At 32.5% G+C, this 22792-nt stretch overlaps 1 protein-coding gene across 1 annotated transcript in view; it reads right to left on the bottom strand.

Moving 5' to 3' along the window:
- Nucleotides 1-9438: 9438 nt before the first annotated feature.
- The window catches only part of Dsor1 (mitogen-activated protein kinase kinase 1), a 148141-nt gene continuing 134787 nt past the window's right edge, over nt 9439-22792 (bottom strand). The window contains exons 10-11 of the mRNA XM_090384733.1: nt 15538-15583; nt 9439-9916 (exon numbers count right to left, since the gene is read on the bottom strand). Of these exons, the coding sequence (XP_090240859.1) occupies nt 9797-9916; nt 15538-15583 (166 nt within the window). The 3' untranslated portion in view covers nt 9439-9796. The remainder of the gene's footprint in view (nt 9917-15537; nt 15584-22792) is intronic.

The raw sequence follows: 22792 nt of genomic DNA, 5'->3' as shown, positions 1-22792 counted from the left end.
AGATGATGCAAGTATTTTTGTTAAAAAGCGAGGTGCAAGTGATGGAACGTTAAGAGTTGCTATCCTGTACATTTATATTCTTTAATGATAGTTTTCAATACCCTTTAAGTTCTTTTAATATTTATTTGCTTTCTAAATTGAGAGAGGATATCATCCATAGGCACTATATTAGAAATTTAAAAAAAAAAAAATGCAGAATTTTTTTTTTTTTTTTTTTCTGAACAATTATGGCAAATTATTCTCAGGTGTTTATTACAGCCATATTTGTTAAAGAGATTCAGAGAATTTTTTTTAAATTCCAATCTTAATGTATTTTACTTTCTTTTTGTGAAAAGAAAAATTGGAGAAATTTGTTAGTGCAAAAGACAAACTATTATGACAGCAAGATGGAGAAAGGGTCAAAAAGAGAGTTGGTAGCTATGCATGTATGTTCCAGTAAATTCACACCCTGACATGTTGCTCCTTAGTTAAACAGACTCCTGATACTGACAATAGACACTGGCCAAACCTGTTTTCTGTGCACATGGTAGGGGTTAATATGTTTGCTGCTGCCTATATATGTGAGGGTCCTTTCTGTGTGCCTTGGAGCACTGGAACAAGTAGGCACTGCTTTTTAGTAAATGCAAGGGATTTCAGCAGTGAAGAGTTATCACTACAAATAATGCCAGCATCTGTTTTTGTAGCAATCTAACATTAAAAGATACATTTGAACAAGATTTGGAATCTGAATCACTTAAATTTTCTTTCGGCATCAGATGCCATATTATAAAAAGCTGATTCAATGGTTAAACATACTGTAGATCCATTATAACAAACCCTTCAGGGTAAAATTTTATAGGGAAACACTTTACACAAGACTTTATCAGCAGACACTATGGATGATGTTTTTTTTTCATAAACTAAAGAATTCAGCAACTGTAATCTTCAAAAAATTTTACCTTCTCTTGTGGAAAATACTAAACTAAATAAAATAACTTCAACATAAACAAAGAGCATATGAAACTGTGAACCAAGTATATAGCTTTTATAGCACCCTCTAGCCAGTGTGATTGACATTAAGCAAAATCCCAGCCATAATCAAATAGTCAATGTTGTCATGTGCCTTTACTTTTACATGCTCATTTATTGACTGCAATTGTATGGATACATATATGTGGTAAAGCACAAAAATTGTGGTTCATTTTGATGCAAGTTTGCATTCTAGCAGTTTGGTGATTGAATTTGCATTCAATCACCAAAAATAGTCAACTTGCTTTTTTTACATGTTTGACCCCTAAGGCAAATTATGATTTGCTTCAGAAGAGAAGATGTATAATGAAAAGTTTGTATTAGACATCTGTGAAAACTTTGATTTATGTAAATAGTTTTTCATTTGCACTACTTGTAAAATAGTTACCTTCCATTGAACCTTAGTTCTTGGATAATAGAGTCAAATTTCTTCCTGGGGAAAGCCATTTATTTGTATTATGAAGTAAATCAGATGTTTTTACTTTATCTCAATAAACAAAGATGGGAAATAAAAAAAAAAAAAAAAAAAAAAAGCAGTGGTGCTTTTCATGGTTTTATGTACACATCCATGGAATATTTTTTGCTATGTACTGAGTACATGTTTATGATATATATTTTATTAATCTGTTAAACTTGTTTTATATCATGCAACTCCTGAATAAAATGTTTTATTCTGAAGATAAGTCAAGTCTAATGAAAGTTTAAAATCAGTAGCTCATGACTGATAATAATAAAAATATATTAACAAATCTAGTTTTGAGTTCATCCAGATTAGCAGCAGGGAGGGAAGTATGTGCAGGTTTTAAAACATCTCAAAAAAGAGAAAAAAAAATCTATTGGTATCAAAATGAGGCAACTGGGGAGTGAGCAACAATATTTTAATTTCTATTCTATCCACTGCCACATGAAAGAAATCTTTGAGATTCTGTAAAAATATGCACAAAATGTACTATTTTGTTCTGAATATTATATTATAGTACTTACAGAAGGACAGAAGCCCCTGAAACATTCCAGACTTGTTATTCAATTTTGTTAAATCTCGAAGGATGCAAAAGCTGGATTGATGCTTTCGTTCCAAATTGATATAATAATGCTTGTCTAGTTGAATGTAAGCACCTGTATTCTTGATGAGGTTGTTTTGAAGTTACTCCACAGTCTGCAAAGCAGGAAGAAATACTTGGTTATCTTGTCACCTTTACCATACGTACTACCTTCCTGGTTTCACCATGGTGAAGCACAGACTTCAATCAGTGAAATTTTAAATGGTTTTAAAGTATTTCAAACAAAAAAAAAAAAAAAAAAAAAATGTTTAAAGTGGATGGCTTAATGGATGGAGAAATATCAACATCACTCACCATGATGTAAATATCTTTAAAATAATGGATATCATACTTTAGAAAAAGCAACACCAGAAGTCAGTTATAAATGAAAAACTATTCTACTGTTTATTCTAAAGAATTCTCCGGCATATTATTTACTTTAAATGTATATAACTTTTTAAGTACTTTATTAAAGAAATTACAAACATAATATCCAATCAGGAGAAGTCAGATAAATGCCTCCAGCTCTATGAAGCAGAATTGCTCCAAAATGACACACGGAGAAAACCCTACTTCCCCTGCCTGAGCTAGCTAACAACAGCTCTGAATGAAAACGCCTTTTGTAAGAATTCTTTCAGTCTCCAAAAGAATTCAAACCCAGACCTCTTCAAATGAGTGATAAGTAGTGAAACCACTATACTGTGACAGAGGACCCATCTAAATCTAAAACCAGAATAGACCATAGAACATTATCAAGCATTTTTGAAGTATGTCAGAAACAATCTGTAGAAGTTCTGATATGTATTTGTGCATTATTTATTAATTAAAAAATGTTTTTACTGGTGTTTCACTTGGAATGTAGTAGTTCAAATTTATAACATTAAGTGTGCAGAAAAAAAACCAAAAAAAACCCACATCTTGAATGTATTCTTAAGAATATGCTACTAAATATCTAATGCCAATATAAAACCTTGATATGCAACTTCCTATTACTTCAGTTGTGTTTGTACAGATGAAACTTTTAAAAAATTTAAAGTGGTTGACTAAAAATTATACATAAAAATGAGAATTTCTTTTAAATGCATGACCACAGATTCAAATTTAGCTGTGTGGATAACTTTAGAGGGAAACTCATAGGATAATAATAGCAGTACATATCTAGTGGAAAAGAAAAGGAGAAATTTTCTTTCCATTCACAACAATTCAAAAGTTAGTTGTTAAATTGGATGAATATTCATAATCACAATCATCTAACAAATTAAAGATATAAACTGCTTTAAAACAGTAAGAAGACATTTAATTTTGAATAGTCTGGATTTGGCTGCCAAATCTACAATTCAGTTACAGAACATCAAAAATCGCTTAAGTTCCAAAGAATATATCCTTCACCACTATTAAAAAATACAGCAAGTCTGATAAATACATAACACTTTACATACATACAAGTCTTCTCATGTTTTGAGAAGAAACATCGGAGAAAAACTGAAGTCTGAGAAAATGAAAGAGAAAAATGAAATATCTTGTTTTATATATATAAAAATAAAATCAGTTATTTATATATTATATGTATCACACTGTGAATTAAGGAATTTTCAAATAAATTCAGTTGCAAAATCTAGGCTTCATTTTATGAAAGTTTTCTCAGCCTTCAACTTTCTCTAGCACAGCTGAGGAAACTATGCTTTTAGAGAAATATGATGCTGCACATTTTCTCTATTTCATATTGTTAGCATTTCAACAACTATTAATTATCATTATTAATTACCAAATTAATAATAAAAAAGAAATGGTCTCAAAATCAATATTGTTCAACTTGTGTCAATGTCCATGTTTAAATAAACTTAAAAAATGAAGAGATATGCATTTTCTACATGGCACTATAATTTATACTTCAAAATATTTTCACCAAATGATAGGATCCCTTTCTCAGCAAATTTTATAAAATACTACTACAATAATGTCCTGTCAAAACTTAAAATTCACCTTCATTTCTTGCTTAAAAATTGGCCTGTTTTAATTCAAAATATGATTATTATGCAATGCATTTATTCTGTAAAATCTTTTAAACTAAAATGAATAATCAAAAGGTATGAAATTGATATTTAAAATTAACCATCTAATTTTTTGTGATTAGAACTGCATAATAAGGCAAAGTGAAAGTGTTTAATGTAATATTAAATTGTAGATAAAGGGCACTTGGCTGGTAATTGATTTAATTAACTCCCAAATACAGTTTGCCATAAACCTCCATTAACAACAAATAAAAAAAATTCTTTAAATGTGTTAGTTGTGGGCGATTGATTTGACCCTGATATCTCAGCAGTTTGTGCTTCACCACTCATCTACACAGTTGAAACTCCTAATACCTGTTATTGAAAATGTTTTCTTTGAATTCTCTGCAGACCATTCCACAAATAAAAAAAATTCATGATTTAGTTAAACCTAATTATATGCATGTGCTGACTGACATACATCGTGAAGAGTTATTGATAGTAAGTTCACTTTACTGCCATACACTTTCCTCCATTTGTAACATCACCTGGAATCAAGAATCACACTTAAACAAAAGTGCACTTGGAGCCAAGTGCCACCATTTTGTTTAAGTGTTTAAAGTATAAGTTGAAGAGCATTGTTTTTAAATTTGTATTCACGCACTGACAGGCCTAAAGGGAGTTTTAATTTTCAAAAATTAAAAATATTTTTTAATATAGAACATGAATTTTTGAGTTTTTTCAGAAAAGATCAAAAAAATTAATTTTGAATTTTTTTTCTGATGGGTTAATAAGAATAAATATGGTCATGTTAATCTAAATTCACATTAAAGTGAGAATTTTAATTTTAATATTAAAAAAAATATTGTTACTAGCACTCATTAGTAATGAAAAAGCAATAGCAAATTATACTGTCAGAACTGATTAAAAAAAAAAAAAAAAAAAAAGAAATGCACTCTTATCACATAGTGGTATTTAATCAATTAAGTTCCACAACGTAATCTGTCATTATTTCAGAGTATTTGGTTATAAAATCAGTACTTTTTCCCATTTACAATTTTAAGCTTTTCACACAAAAAAAAAAATAAATAAAATAAAACAAAAAATATATATCAATTAAATTCGAAGTACTTAGATCTTTATTAATATTAAAGCACTACTCCATAAAACTGATCTTATTTATTTTAAAAGATTGTAAAACCATGCAAGCAATCAAATATGGCTTTTGGAGAGCCCTTAGTTCTGTTTTGTTAAAGAATCTATATGATACTATTTGAACTAAAGAGGGAAAAAAAAAAAAAAAAAAAAAAACCTAGCAAACCTCACATTTTATGCTAGAAGAAAAAAATTTGCAAAATATCAAATTTTGGGTTGCAGTTCAGCCACTTTAGGAGGGTAAAAATTCAAATATTAGAATACTGCTATCGCAGAATATGCTAAGGTGTAATGCTTGCTGATATTTTAAAAAATTTCAGCCAGCACTAAAATTGTACATGACATGCTGTCATGCAGAATTTTATAGCAAATGAATATAAATGCTTTTTTTTTTTTTTAAAGTAATAACTAATTACTTTTTTTTAAAAGTAATAACTAAGTTATTACTTTTAAATAATTTTTCAAGTGCAATCACACTTGAAAAACATTTTTATATTTGCTATTTATCAGAACTGTATACATTTTAATGTCTATAAAATAAAGAAAATCTATTTAGTAATATCTAGTTGCCAAATGCCTATTTTGAAAAGTTTCCAACTAACCCCATTCATTAATGCCCTGAATGAATTTTTAAGAAATAAATTATATATAGAGGAAAATGTGCAGCACCAAGCCATTCATATTTTTAATACTGGAAGACCCAAAATATACAGACAGATCCAGTTTAAGACTGATATTTGTAAGTAATATTACTTACAGCATGATATGAAATTTAATGTCATATCTTCAAAATAAAATGAAATGCATAAATCACAGAAAAGTTTAAAATAATTGTCAATAACATTAAAGCATCTACAAAAAAGAAACCGTACATGCAAAATTTATTTGTGAAAATTTACCTTACTAAAATATTATCAAAAAATAAATCAAACATGAGCCAGAAAAGTATGATGAGCTCACATTACCAAGACATTTTCAGAGAACAAAGTATATCATACACATTAATGGAATACAAATGCAAAATCTGACTGCTTCAAAGTTTGAAACAGTTAAAAGTCATAAATATGCAAGACATTACATATTCAGATGCATGCAAATCATTGTTACTCTATAAGTATTCATAATAGTTTGAAAGCTATTTAACTCATACCAACATTTTTCGCTTGCTCATTAGTTCAGCAGATCAGCTTTATACAAACTTCAGTAAATATTGACGTTACATTGCTCACCAGAGCAAGCATTAAGCTACCTGGTTTCTGCACTAGCAAAAATAACCATCCTTCTGCTATGAGAGACAAATGCCAAGTGCTACACAGGTATAGGATTAATATTAAAACACACACTTAGAGGTTAGATAATTTTGATTTTCTCCAGTGCATGTATTGGTCATGTAGTTCCAGTTTCAGTTCTCAAGACTTTACTATATAGTTACATTTATTTTTTTTAAATTATTACTATTGAAAAAGGTCTTCAGGGTGAGACTAAACAGAGTTGTTATGTACTTTTATAATTAAATTTATTTTAATTCCAGTTAGTCCACTGCTATTTACTGTCAGCTTAAACAGTTAATTCAGTTATTCAATTCTAATGTTTGCAGCAAAGTGTGTGTTTAATAGTAATCATTTTTCTAGTCAACTTTAAACAAACAAAAAAAAAAAAAAAAAAAAAATCAAGCTTTTTCATTAGATTTGTACTGTAATGTAATCAAAAAATTTATTAGCATATCTGATTTGCTTGCTGTAGTTTCAAATTCTTACAACTGTTTTTATTTTATACTTTATATTTAAAAAAAATGTTATACATTTTTGTGTATTATACTTTCGGCAAATGAAAACCACAAAATGAATTTTTTTTTTCACATTTATATATACATACATAGCATTACATATGTCTCTAAATATCACTTACAAAAATCTATGCCAAGAAATTTTTTAAATTACTTAAAAAGAATGCCAGTGATCCAATTAAACTCTGATGCCCAGAGTTCACAAATGGTTCATCAATTTCCTTCAAATGAATCTTTTGCATGCATAAATTTAACTAACAAACAAAACAGCGGATATAAAAAAAAAAAAAAAAAAAAAAATACACCATTCTAGCAAAACTGATGTCTACTATCACAAAATTATACTATTTAAATGCTAACTGATACAAATCCCTATCGCTAACTGACTAGAAATGAAAGATATTGGAAATATGCAAACGTGAATCCTTAAAAATCTTAATTCTCAGATATTAAATTTATCAACATTTGAAGAGATTATGCTAACTATACTTTAAAAAAAAAAAAAAAAAAGTCCTTTATTAAAGTACAGTAATACCAACTTCCCACAGGATGTCAAAAGGTTAAACAGAAATAAATACCTCCCTGCAGAAATGTGAGGAGAGGGGGGGGGGTCTTCATTAAATTAACTAAAGAGTAAGTTAGTCCATGAATATCACTTTCTAAGCTAAGAAACTTTTAAAAGCTATTTAAAATAATGCTGGTGATTTTATTGAAACTATAATGTCCCCACAATTTCATATAATTTCACTTTTTTCTCCAATGAATTTATGTGCATAAATTTGTTTTATGCAGCTGTCCTTATTAAACAGTGAATGCTTGGACAATGTAATTTCAAAACCCAAATATAAATCAATATATTACCAAATTGCAATACTAATAAAAACTAAGTGAAAATATGCATTTGTTTAATGTGAGTATTTTTATTTTTGGTTTAATGCTAAAAAAATTAATTGTACACCATAATTTAATGAACAATTACAAAAAAAAATGCTCCTGAGGAATAAAATTTCATAAGGTTGCACTTTTATTTACTGCAGTACACAAAATTAACATATTTTCTTGTGTACTGTAAACTATACTAAAAAGCTTACTAAATTTCAAATAAGAAATAATCAACTTTTGTCATCTTCATATTAACTTCATATTAACTTCCTATTAACTTCCTTTTGAGCTTCTCAGTAGGCTTTAAATAAGCAAGAATCTCTTAATTTATCATTCCCTCTCAGATCTTTACTGAATGTATTACTTATTTAAAAATAATTTTGGAATATTACGAATCAAAAACAAAACCAATGTTTTAATTTCAAATTCCTTATAAATATGTATATGGTAAATTTGTATTATAACATTGCTATTATGTAGCATTATATGCAATATTAAATGCAATTAATGAAATTTATTTTAAAAATGGTCTATTAGAGTAAGATAACAGTGCCCCGTATAAAAATATCCTGTAATTATATTAAGAGAAAAGCAATAAAAAACTGTTTTGATCTAAGATTTAAAAAACAAAAGCATAAGTTTTTTAAGATAATTTATTTTCCAAATTGGCATAAATACTAGTTATATTTGATATTTTTCAAGAATCTCCTGAAGGAAAATGATTTTTTTCTCATTAACAATTCTTTATAATGATAATTTGCATAATTCAGCATATCAACTGGCAATGAAGTGATTAATTGCTTATATTCTACTGATGAACTGACAGTATTTTCATGAAACAATAAATATTAGTTTTATATCATTACTAAACATTCTAGGATGAAAATAAAGGTTGAACTGTGTAAGCTTCTAGCTATAAATTTTTTTTTCTATTCATTGTTTTGTATAAAGTTATAAAACAGAATACTTTTCAAAATGGTAAAGTTGTTTCATAAAAAAAAAAAAAAATTCTTATAATAATAAATGAATAAATATAAGCATTTAAGCATATAAATATTTAAGCATTCTCTGCATGGAAACTTTATCAAGAACATAAAGCCATGAGATTTTTCTTTTTTAATATTTGCAGCCTTTCACATTTCACAATACCACATGGTCTCCTGTTCTTTGTCCTCTTCCTTCAAAGTATCACTTTAATTGGTCAGCTGTGAAAAATGAAGGAATGTAGAAATAGTTAAAAGTGCAATACATGTGCAAAATACAGCCACAAAATTAATTTAGAAGCAGATGAATGAAGCCAAAATGCTACTGAACTTTTCCTTCCTTATACATATTACAATCCAAAATATGCAAGGCAGATCTGGTGCTCTGTTTCAGCTTTCATCTAACGATGCCCAACATTTTAAAGCACTTGGGATGTCACAACCCACTTTACTAAATATTAGTATATAAGCTCTTAACTCTTATGACAAACCTCTTACAACATATAAATAAAAAATTCCAAAAATGTATATTTATCACTTGTTACATCTATATATGATTTCACTACAGTAAGTGCCACTGTTTTGTTGTACCCTTCATGGAAAGCCATTAGGAGTTTAAAAAAAAAAAAAGCTAAGTGAATTGTAAATTGCAACATCTCTCACTCTCTGTATGTGTGTATGTGTGCAGTTTCTTTTTTTTTTTTTTCTCTTTTTGCACTGCTTACAGCCCTAATCAACTGTATACTTACGCATTTCTTTCTATTACCATTCATAAGTGTCATCTCAAACCTGGAAAAGGCAAGAATAACAAAGACAACAGACAACAAGCATCAAACATGGACAGAAGTCAAGTTTAAGAGACCTCTTTTCGGTCAGCAACACGGCTCTTACTGCTGACAGACTGATGTGACTCCTGAGACTGGAATGAAACAGTTATTTCTTGATATTAATCTACACTTGACCATCAGGTGTCACCTTGGTGGGAGTAGAAGGATCAAGGCCCATTGTTTGACATACCCAACCAGCAAAGTCCACTAGTTCTGCCTCAGAACGTTTGATAAAAGGATGGTTCTATAAAATTAAAACATTCATATATTAAGAATATTAAAGAAAAAACTCAAATTATTAATTATACTTTATTTAAATAAATAAAGATCTTTATTTGAAATTAATAAACAGCTTACTTGCAGACGCATGTTATAAAAAGTTAGTTAATGCATTTCGGGCACATTTGATTTATATAGTAATAGCCATATAGTGCAAGGAAGTCACAGGCTTTTGCTGCAAGGCCACCCCCCCCACAAAAAAAAAAAAAAAAAACAAGTAGATAAGAAAATACAAATTATTTGCTTCCTTCCTCACATAGATAACTATCCAGCTGACTTTTAAATTTATTCAAACTGTCAGCCTCAACTACCTGTGAAGGCAGCCTGTTCCAGCAATCAACTTGTTGGCTAAAGAAAAACTTCTTACAATCTAATCTAAACCTCTTTCCCTGTAATTTGAATTTATGCCCCTGAGTTCTGGCATCATCTATAACAGTGAAAATATTGCCTTCATGGAATTCTTTATAGCAGTGAAAATCCACCATTCATTTTGCTAACCCCTCTCAGAGTCTTATAAACCTCAATCAGGTCACTTCTGAGGTGCCTGGCTGCCAAGCTCTGTAGCCTGCATAATCAGTTTTTCCTGTTGCTGATCTCACCAGCATGTTGCCAGTCTTTGGACCCTTTCAAAAGCTCAATGGATTTTTTCCGATGAGCTCTCCATACTTGAACACAGTATTCCAAATGTGGCCTTACAATTGTGACCTCCCTGTCTATACAAGATAACATTCGATAAATCATCAATAGGACACCATGGGCTTCCCTGGCTGCACATTTACACTACTCAGACAACTTCATATCTGTATCCTGTATTATAATTGCCAGATCCTTTCTTCCTCTACTGTTTTTAATTCAACCCACCAAACATTTAATTTATTGTGGGATTGCTATTCCACAAGTGTAAGATCTTGCCGCATTAAAACATAGCTGCCACTTTTCTGACCATTCTTGCAGCCTGTTCAAGTCATCCTGAAGGAGGGCCGCTCGGCACCGATCATTAACAACTCTAGCAATTTTTACATTGTCTGCAAATTTTTACATCAAGAATTCTATCTCATCATAGATGTAATTTATGAAAATCAGAAACGACAGTGGTCCAAGTACCGATTCTTGGGAACCCCACTTCTGCCTTTACATCAATCTGAAGAAGATCCATTAATCACAACCCTCTGTCTTCTCCCCTGCAGCCACCCAGCAATCCATCTTAAGAGTTTTTCCAGTAACCCCAACATGTTCTGGGTTGTGCAGTAATCTCTCACGAGGGACTGAGTCAAATGCTTTTCTAAAATCCAAATAAACTATGTTGAAATCATTCCCTACATCCAGATCTTGAGTAAATTAACTGAACTTTTATTTTCTCTGTGATTAATAGTAGTGAAAAGTAAATACAACATATCTTTGTTAATTCAATACCGTGTTATTTTGAATGCAACATATTTGGAAGTTGCTACTCTTCCCTGACCAACAATACAGGGTTTTAAATGCATTTTAGTATGGATTATTCAAAATACATCTATAACAAAATCTGAATTGGGTCCTATAACCTATGAATGGCTTGTCTAATTCAAAAATACTTAAAACCAACTACTGACAAGCGTTGTTATAACAAAACTAAATAGGGCTATCACTGTATAGTATATGGCCACTTTTCAATTTCATTCTTCCCCAAGTATCATGTGTGGGGCCAGCGAATACACATAGCTGGTACCTCACATTACAGGTGCACATATAATCCATTTTGTTTATACAGTGGGGGGATGTGAGAAAGCACTGATTGCTAATGATACAAATTGGACATTTTGTATTTGTAGTCACTACATGTACACACTCAATTTGAGAGAGAGAGAGAGAGAGAGAGAGAGAGAGAGAGAGAGAGAGAGAGAGAGAGAGAATACTAATGAATGTGCTACACAGAGGGGGGGGGGGGACAACACGCACACTTTTCGTATTGGAAAATTTAAATTCATTATTCTTCTTAAAGAATCCACAACAATGAACATTAAATCATTTTCAGTTTCTAGTGCATAATAATAAAGACCGCTAAGTTTCATTTTTGCTAATATAATAATCATACAGCTCGACGTATATGAGCTGTACATTAAAACAAGTACAGTGTTGTATATTATGAATAATTATGCATACCTTCTAAAGAGAACGTGCCTGTATTTTGGGATATTATTTGCTGTTTATTATTTGTAATCGATACAAAATGGTGATATATCTCTCTCAACTCTTCTAACTTTAATACCCATAACACAGCGCCAATTACTGCTACAGAAGCTGGTCATAACAGCGCTTCTGTGAACTGATGAACCAGTTTATATTACTTTGGAGAAGAGAGAGCGCGCTCAACTTGTGGGTATAGTTGTAAAAATGTATGGTTTCATGAGAGCTGTGAAATTTTAACTTGATTGTGTGGAATTAATCCTATTTTATGTGTGCATAAGTTAAGTTGCTATTTAAAGAAGTGAAATATTATGTAGCAACAAACATCATCCCATCATCCCAAACATCACAAAATTTACAAACTTACAAGGGAGTGATGTAGCACACTATACCATCACAGAAGATCACAAGATCAACTTTAAAGAACCTAAGATTCTTAAGATAGCACAACACCACCACAGAAGAGACTTTTTAGAAGTTTTTTATATCCAAAGGATGTTTTGTTTGTTGTTTGGTTTTTAGGAGCATTAGCAACTAAGGCCATATTGCTCCAGGGATATTCTCTGACCTTTCCGCAGTGCCCGCTTTCAGTGGGCACGGGCTTGAACCCTGGTGTAATCAAGAAGTGTGTGCTACGCACTGCTGCTCCTGCCCACCTGGCTATGGAGGCACCTATATCCAAAGGGAAACCAATAAAATTATTAACATCAGGGCTAGGGTCATTATACTTCCCCCCCCACAATTAACTAAACTCTAATCAAAACATCAATGTATAAAAACAGTCTCTTTGAATAATAAATTGTGAGAGTCACTCTGAGTACATCCCACAGCAACATAAACATATCAGATATCAAGCCACCTACCAAGATGATGAGATTTGTAGCCAACACAACCAGTGAAGTCAATGTTTAGGATAAGATCATAATCCTGAGCCACTCATCATCATCCTTAATGTTTTTTGCAGAAAAGTGCATATATGTATGTTTTCCATGGGTGGGCTCACTTCAGTCTGTTATCTGTATTTTTAAGTACACTGTTAATAACATATGGCAGCATGAGGATAGTTTTGAAAATATGAGTAGGGTACCTGTACCAATAAGCCTTATTTTACTTAGAAGATAGGACCTTATGCAAGTGAAAAATGAAGAATCTCTGGAATTCAGAGAAAAAAATGACAACCAATGGTCACTTCAAACTAATTAATATCTAAAAGCACTACTTTTAAGGCTATGATTTTTGTTTCGCAAGTGGTAGTGAAAATTTTTATTATTTTGGGCAGGAGGCATTACCAGTAATTAAGGCCTAACTAACTGACTAGTCATTGTTGCTTTAGCAGTTGTTGGCTCGCCTATAGTTCTATGTTAACAAACCAACAACTACTAGAACAACAATGTGTGCATAAGTTGCTGGTAATGCCTCCTGCCCAAAATAATAAAAATTTTCACTACCACTCGCAAAACAAAAATTAATCAGAACTTTGACCTAATATATATATATATATATATATATATATATTAGGTAAAAAAAAAAAAAATAAATAAATAATATATATATATATATATACAGTCGATTCCGGTTATTTGGGACACATCGGGACTAGTGCATTTTGGCCCGATTAAGCGGCTGCCCCAATTATCCGAAGTTTCACGTAAATAGTTAAAAATACAATGTATCCCCCCCTTACAATTAGTTCACTGTACAATCAAATCACGTTACGACGAACTCACCATAGTAAAATACCGTTCACAATACGATGTGTGTAAAGCGCTGGTCATTGTGATCACGTTCGTGAATTGAATTTTAATTCAATTAAACAGCAATTCTAATTAGCAAAAATAGGATATTAAGCACAAATTTACTCTTTATTACCTTACCAATTAAAAAATTAAATGATACGTGAAATTCGGAAGAATATACGTGAAACTCGGAATAATTAATACGCACTGTAATATGTACATACTAACTAAACTAGTTGACATTTCTGTTCACTGACATTTGTGAGTGGGGGTTAAAATTTAAAACAGTAAAAAGATAAGCAATCAATAACAAAAAACACGGCACACATAAATTGCAAGTAACACAATATGTGCCGCAAGTGAGAAAGGAGTAACGAGTTACAAAGCTTAAAAATAGGAATGAAGAGAAGATTCTGAAAATTATTATTTTTTTTTTTTATATGATTGAAGATTCCATGGAAGTGTAAACACATTTCACCATAATAACCCACAGAATTCCAGCTGTCGGTATTATCGCAAATTCAATAAGATCGAATTTACTATCCGTTTATGATAGATTGCACTAACAGAAAAGCCCAATAAACAGGTGACTGCTAATTGTTTTATGGTTGTGACCTCCAGAAATCCGACCGAACTACGTGGTACAGTTGGAGACAATCGCAGGGTAATCTCTAGTACTGAGGTCTCCTGCCCCGATTAAACGGCATTTTGTCCCAATTAAGCGAAGTATACCCCGGCTATTTTCTCGATTGGGTTCTGTTTTTTAAGATTTGCCCCGATTAACCGGTGGCCCAAATAACCGGAATGCACTGTATTAGGTTAAGGATGCAGTCAAAATAATTGCATCTGGAGTTCTGCGAGTCTCCAAACATTTTTGAAGGCCTCTTGCATCCATTTAAAATTGGATTGCAGTCACAAAAGAATACTGCTGGGACAACTTTTCTCAATGAAATAATAATTGCTGAATTGGGAGATTGTCACATAATCTGTTGCTTTGTTTGAAGAGGATAAAAGATAATGCCATCTGCTATACACCAAAGAATCTGTTCAAAGAATTTTTGGTAAATTCATTATTTCAAATGGATTATGGTCACCACACCCCTCCCCCCCAACTTGTCATTTTTGAATTATTTTTTGTGTGAAATATTAAAAGAAAAATGTGCACACAATAATCAAAATCACTTGAAGAACTTAAAAGAATGCTAAAGTCTCTGTATCCAAAATACAAACCTGGTGACACTTCAGTGGTATGCAATATGTAAAATACTCATTTGCCTATGCACACACAGGCAAATGAGTATTTTACATGCACAAGGTGGACATTTTCAACATATTTATAAAAGCATTATTTTAATCCCTGGTTATAGAATTTGTTTTTAATGCATAACTTTTTTTTTTTTTTTTGTCCTCGCCTTTTCCCATTATATATATGTGGGGTCAGCGTTTTTATTGTTTTGGCATGAAAATATTACGGCTGGATGCCCTTCCTGACGCCAACCCTCACCCTTTATCCGGGCTGGAGATATGCGGTGGTCACGGGCTTGAACCCAGGTCTAATCAAGAAGCGTGTGCTACGCACTACTGCTCCTGCCCACCTGGCTACGGAGGCGCCTTTTGAATGCATAACCCTGTTCCAAAAAAAAAATTTTCTCTACTAAACAAATAAGGAAAAATTTCTACTTACTGTTAGTGTTTTTAAATCTGCTCTTTCAGTTGGGTTCTTTTTTAGACTGCAAAAATAAAAATATTACACTGAAAATGCAGAATGAAAAAGAAGAATAGCAAAATGGATTACAAAGAACTAATTTCCTTGATATTCAAAACCTGACAAATTCAATAATAGAAAACTCAAAATATTTTGAATATTTTTTTTTTTTTATCAGAGGTCCTACAAATAGCCAATTTGTAGGACCTCTGATGAAACCTAATATTATATGGTTCAGCAGATAGTAAAGTACACAGTTAGAATGATTATTTAATGTTTCGGCAAAACAATGTTACAACTATGGAAATTATAAGGAATCGAATACCTCAGGAAGCTTTCCTAAACTGTTTAAGCAAAAAAAAAAAAAAAAAAAAAAAGCCATACATAACTGTATATTAAATATGACCACGTTGAACCTTATAATAGTTTCCTGAAGCAGCAAGTTTCTCAATGTTTTAAATAATGTTAAATCATTAACTTTGAACAGCAGTTATTCAAAGAGTATATTTCTACCTATGAAAATATTAAGCAATGCCCTGTCTTAAGATGCTAATTAGTGAAGAAAACAGAGTCATTTTTAAGCAGTTTCCATATTATTAACTGCCTTCCTTTCTACATTGAATTCCATGTCATAAGCATTCAACCAAACTTTTAATTGAACATCATGTGATTGGAATTTTACTTGTGCTTATTTTTGTGTTCATTATTCATTTTATTATTTCCTTTTTATTTTATGTCTCATGTTAAATTCCTGTACATTTATTGCTATATCATTTTGCAAAAAATATCTTACAACAGTCACTAACAAAAAGACTTGAGATAACCTGAAAGCATACATACAAAATAAACTTTCATTTGACAAATGTTTGCTGCCAGCAGAACTAGTTAATATAATTCAAATCTATTTTTTATGTATCAAAAGAATATATCAATGTTATATGTATCAATAAAATGTTCATATTGCAATTTATTATAGTCTGTCTTTTAACTAGATATAATTTTATTCTCATCTGAATCACTGTTTTCCTCTTTATGATGCCTGAATCAACCCAAGATCTAGATCTATAGAATACCCATGGAAAACGTGTTCTTAAAAATGAAAATACAAATTGTTTTCATATTTATCATAAAAATTACTAAGGATTCCATGGACTGTCTGGAGTAAATGCACGATGGGCCACAAGTCAGTTTACTGAGAAGAGGCACTATTTGCCAAGAAGTAAATTACCGTAAACAGTCTGAATTTAAATGCATAAATAACATTCTGTAAATGTAATACTGACATTAATGAAGCAACATGGACATAAAACTGACCTCAAGAATTAAACTGTACAGATTATTTCTCCATAAAGTGACATATGGTCCACTCTGTATTTTTCATATAAAACATATTAAGAAACATTTTATTGCAACCTTTTAAATTGTGAACTCTGTGCTAACATAAAAAAAAAAAAAATATATATATATATACCATAATTAGATAAGTTATAGTGCAAGAACCCTCCATAGTTTGAAAATCGAGGCAGCCCCAGGCCAACCGTACTCCCGGTAAAAATGAAAAAACATATATAATAGGTTAATTAATATAATAAGCCTTACATGGGAAAAGGTATTTTGCAAGGGACTTTTTCGAGGGCTAAACCCCTACAAAATATCCAACCCTAGTTAGGCTGAGCTATCAGTTTCTGTTGTCATCTGCCTGTATAACTAAGACCAAAAAAAGTCCATAATGACGAATAATAACATTAAAAGGAGAACTAAGTAAGCCAAATAAGAAAAAGCAAGCCAAATAAGTACAGGCAAGCCAACAATTAAGGGGGTATGTCTAAACGGTAATTTATTAGTATACAGGCTGGATGACATTTAGCCCGACCAATAGCTGCGAAAACATAAGCACAACTGAGAACCAATTGATTGCAGAATAAGGCTAAATTAGCTAACTATATTTAACATGTAATATTTTATTTTATTTTAACATTTTAAACGCTGTAATATTACGATTCTATATATATATATTAAAATATGTTTCAAACAAATTTTAACAGATTTTACTGAAATTTGGTATACGCTGCATAATATGGCCTATCACTTTTAACCCAATATTATTATTACATTCAGAAATCTAAAATTACACAAAACTTTGTAGGATTTTTAACATTTCACCTATTCATTCCCTCCAATAGTTTTGTCTAGTTCTTCCTCGAATTATTTAAATTATCAAATTCTACAACAGCAGATGCAAACTTGGTCCAGCAATCAACCACCCAATGGCTAAAGGCAAACTTCCACACATCTATTCTGCAACCATCCTTCCTCAATTTGATTTGTGCCCCCTTGTGTGTGTGTGGTCTGAGCAAGAGGAAGAATTCTATCAGCATTGAGCTTGCTCAATCCATTCAAAGCCTTAAACACTTCAATCAGATCACCTTGCAGGTGCCTAGTCTCCAAATGCTGCAATTTGCAGAAATGAAGCCTTCCTTGGCAAAAGCAACCCCTTTGTTCTGCTCACCAATCTCAATGCCCTTCTCCGTACTCTGTCCAGCAGCTCTATATTCTTCCTAAAATGAAGCCTCCAGACCCTGTATGCAGAACTCAATATGTGGCCTGACCATTGCCTTATACAATGGGATAATCACTTCCTTATCCCTGCTAGCAAAATTGCTGTATATCATTGACAAAACTCAATGAGCTGTCTTGGCAGCCTGTCTTCACTGCTCAGAGAACTTCATATCAGACTGCACAATTACCCCAGGGCCTTTTCATTTTCCACTACCCTGAGTGTAGTACCACATATCTGATATGTTATACTGGGGGTTACTGCTATCCATATGCAGTACTTGCATTTATCAATGTTAAATTCAATTACCATTTCTCAGCCCATCTGCCTAACTTTTCTAAATCCTGTTGCAGTAGCATATTGTCATAATATCATTAACACCCTGCCAACTTTTGTATCATCTGCAAACTTGGACTGTGTGGCTCTTTTGCGTAAATACAAGCATTTTAATGATGTCACTATGTAGCAACATATATACTTACAATGAAGTATATGGAGTGCCCTATTAAATTCCCCATATATAAAAATACATCTTCAACAAAACAAAGCAGTTTAAAAAAAAATGTTATTTTTGAAACAAACCTCCTTTACCAAACTAAAACACTACTGTGTGAGTAGGATACATGATACAACCGTGAAACCATTTCCAGGTAAGAGGATATTTACAAGTTTTTATTCACGAATTGGAAAACGTGCATGCTGCAGTAGACTGCAGGATAATCATAAAACTGTGACCATGGTGGAATTTACCAACAAAATTCCAACCTCTTGGCTTTATCATCAATCAAAAGCATCTATATGAGCTGCAGCTTGTATGCTACAGCTCACATAGAAGTTCAAATAGTTACATAACATGTTATACACTATTGACCTCAGAAAGTGGCATAACACATTACTGACCTTGATATGTTAAGCTCGCTGGCATCATCATATGGATTTCTTTAGGCTTCTTGTAAAATGTCTTTGAACCAGCTCCACTGAACTCTCACTGACTTTTGTTTTTCCACCACCACCTCAGCTAGGATGATTGCACAAACTGGCATTCTATATGAATTTTCCACACCGCCAAAGTACCATTGAAAACTGATGTGATTTTTGCAAAAGCAGCAGATATTTTCTTTTAAGTTTTAAATTAGTACAGGGGTGGTCACTGAACACAGGCTAAATATGACCTCACAAAATGAAATCTAAGGATCTGATCTCTGGGTGATTTTAGTGGTCACTTGATTGGTGTGCTCCATCCTGCTAACAGCAGAAATGACTAGCACAGTCAGTGACAATTTGTCTGAACATGCTTTCAACACATCATACAACTGAAGAAATTGTTCAGTATTCACTGTTCCTTCCAGAAACACCAGTTTCTAAAGTGTTTCCATGAATGTTGCAACACACTTTTACGTTTGGGTTACTCTGGTGATAAAGCAACCACAGTAACATGGGGATTATCCTGCACTCAGCACATGATGTTCTGACAATTTCCATATTCATTCAGGTATGAGAGGTGATCAAAAAAGATTTTACCACACAAAGTGTAGAATGATTATTAAAAAAAAAACTGCATACATTTAAACCAATATGATATTCATACCTAACATTTTTTTTGTCTCTGCAGATCTGAAATAATTTCTGAGAAACTGACAAACTCAAACAATGATAACACATCCACAAGGAAAGCGATGAACAAAAGCAAGTCAGTATGAACATGAACAGAAAAGAAACATCAAGGACTTTTGCAAAAAAGCATATGGAGAATGTACAGTACCCAGATCCAATTGCAGGTAGAACTTGGTTCCAAGATGAAAGAACCTTAGTTAGTTAGTTAGTTATTTGGTTTTTAGGAGCATTAGCAACTAAGGCCATATTGCTCCGGGATATGCGGTAGTCATTCCCTGACCTTTCCGCATCCTCCGTATTTCGTGGTGACGGGCTCGAACCCCGGTCTAATCAAGAAGCGTGTGCTACGCACTGCTGCTCCTTCCCACCTGGCTACGGAGGCGCCAAATGAAAGAACCAATACAGAACCCCACCCCCACCCCAGGATGTTGATCAACAATAAATGATGTGATTACTAGAACAGCATCTGCCATCACCCTTGAAGACAAATGAATTATAGTCAGAAAACTTTCAGAAGCCTTGTGTAATATGGAAGTGCAAAAAAATAATAAAATAATAAATAAATAAAAGAACATTTAGGAATGATGTGTTTGTTCATGTTAGATCCCTTAACCCCCTTACTCCTAAACAAAGGCATGTTAGAGGTTGACATGTGTTCACCTCCAAAACACCTACCAATATCAGAAAAATTATTTTTCTAAGCAGAATTACTGGAAATGGTCAGGGATTCATCACTACAATCCTCAATCAGAGCTACACAGTATGCAGTGGAAGCATGCATCCCCACCTCCAACCATATTTTAAAGATGAAAGCAAACTTCCTTATGGTCTGCCTCCCAATTTTTTTTAAAGAACACTAGCTACTGATTTGCTTACAAATAGGTAGCTAGTGTTCTTTAAGACTGCTTACTGCAAGTGATGGTAGATGGTTCTGTCTTCTCAATTAACTTGAAGTTCCCTCAACATTCTGTTATTTTACCTGCTCTCCTCCTACTGTATATTAATTACCTTTTTCCACTGACTGAAAATCCTATTCATAATTTTGCTGATGACAGTACACAATATTCTCTTTTCCAGTTTGACAACACACCTTACTTTGTAGAAAACAGCTATAACTACTAAAAATATTCAAGTGCATTTTGTTCCTAAACACTAGCAACCAGCTGCTGATTTTCAGACATTCCTTTAGTGAGAAAAAACTTGTTGCTTCAATCCTTCCAAAACCCAATCCTGTCTTATTTCTTGAGGTGTGTGTGTGTGGGGGGGGGAGAGAGAGAGAGAGAGAGAGAGAGAGAGAGAGAGAGAGAGAGAGAGATAGAGAGAATCTGTTGCTCCAAAACTCAGATTTCTGGAAAAATCACATATTGTTACTGGGGACAACCCTACTTTCAACCTTTCTTGGTATAAGTATATATATTACAAAAACTGCCTCCTCTGAATCAAAAACTAGGTTTGGTTTTCTTTCTTTTATTCTTTGCATCACTTTTCTTCTAAACAGCTTGGCTCTCTGCAAGTCTCAAATACATTCTACCAAGGAATATTATTTCTGCATCTAATGTGATAATTCTAGAACCTCTATTTCCATCTAAAAGAGAGCAGTTATTTTATTAATGCTCTCTTAAAACTCATTCCCTCATCAGCTTCTGCTGCATGTTCTTTCTAGATATTTCCATGGGCATCATTCTCCTGAAATTGCACATGCAATTCCACCTTTCTTCCAAACCAATCTGAATCATGTGCATCAATTATTCAATATCCATTCACAATCCGATTCCAGTTTCACTTCCTTCTACTTCTGTTCTCTGGAAAAACTTTCTTGTATTTCCTGAAAACTACAATCTAAGAAACTATTATGAAAGTCATCAAAATACTTTTTAAAACAATCCACTCAGTTTCAGATATGCCATGGTCTCTAATTTTTGAAGTGCATTAAGAAGATTCATAGTGTTGAATCACCTGAAAACAGGTGATTTTCTGTCACTAATTTTTTTTATATAAAGGAGTGATAAAATCAATTTTTAGATCCCCTGGCACCATGTCTTATGTGAAGGACCGGTTAAACATTAACACGGTAACACTGCTTCCAAAGGATCATAAATAAATCATTTAATTCATATCCAGCTTGCAAATTTGGAGATTATCAAACACCAAAAGGGAAAGAATAATTAGTAGGTTCCAATTGCCATTCTGCATATATGACCCAATCAGAAAATTCATTAAAAAGGGAGGCTGTTTCTAAGGGTTTTATGCATGTGCATGCATAAAACCATTAATGCATAGATGAATGTGATAGAAAAAAAAACATATTTAAAAATTGTTAAAAAAACTTTAAATCACCAGAGCATCTATTTCACACATTAACAATAGTGTAAAATGTTGGAAACTATAAAGAAAATGGAAATAAGAATCATTGAATATTAGCATTAGCATTAGCCAAAAAAAAAAAAAAAAACCCACTTCCACTTTACCCCTCTGTTCGTTCAAAATACCTGTCCAGCTGAGCCTTAAACTTATTTAGGCTATCAACCTCCACCACAAGGGATGGAAGTCTGTTCCACCAACCAACCACCCGCTGGCTAAAGGCAAATTTCCGCACGTCTACCCTACATCTGTCTTTCCTCAATTTGAATTTATGCCCTCTCAGGTGATTTTTCTGAGCTAGAGGAAGAATCCCATCAGCATTGAGCATGCTTAAACCATTCAAGGCTTTATACACCTCTATCAGATCACCTCGCTGGTGCCTAGTCTCCAGACACTGTAATTTGCAAAACTTAAGCCTTTCTTCGTAAGAGCACACCTTTGTTCCATTCACTAATCTTGTTCCCTTCTCTGTACTCGTTCCAGCAGCTCTACATCCTTCTTGAAATGAGGCCTCCAGACCTGTATACAGTACTCTAGGTGTGGCCTGACCATTGCCTTATACAATGGAATAATCACCTCCTTATCCCTGCTGGAAAAATTCCTGTATATCATTGACAATACTCCATGAGCTACTCTTGCAGCCCGTCTGCACTGCTCAGAGAACTTCATATCTGCCTGCACAACCACCCCCAAGTCCCTTTC

The sequence above is a fragment of the Mastigoproctus giganteus genome, chromosome 1 (genome assembly GCF_048544385.1).
Source record: "Mastigoproctus giganteus isolate SK-2022 chromosome 1, ASM4854438v1, whole genome shotgun sequence".
NCBI classification, from domain to species: Eukaryota; Metazoa; Arthropoda; class Arachnida; order Uropygi; family Thelyphonidae; genus Mastigoproctus; species Mastigoproctus giganteus.
Note: the sequence above shows the minus strand (reverse complement) of the source record. Positions and strands in the feature narration are given on the sequence as shown.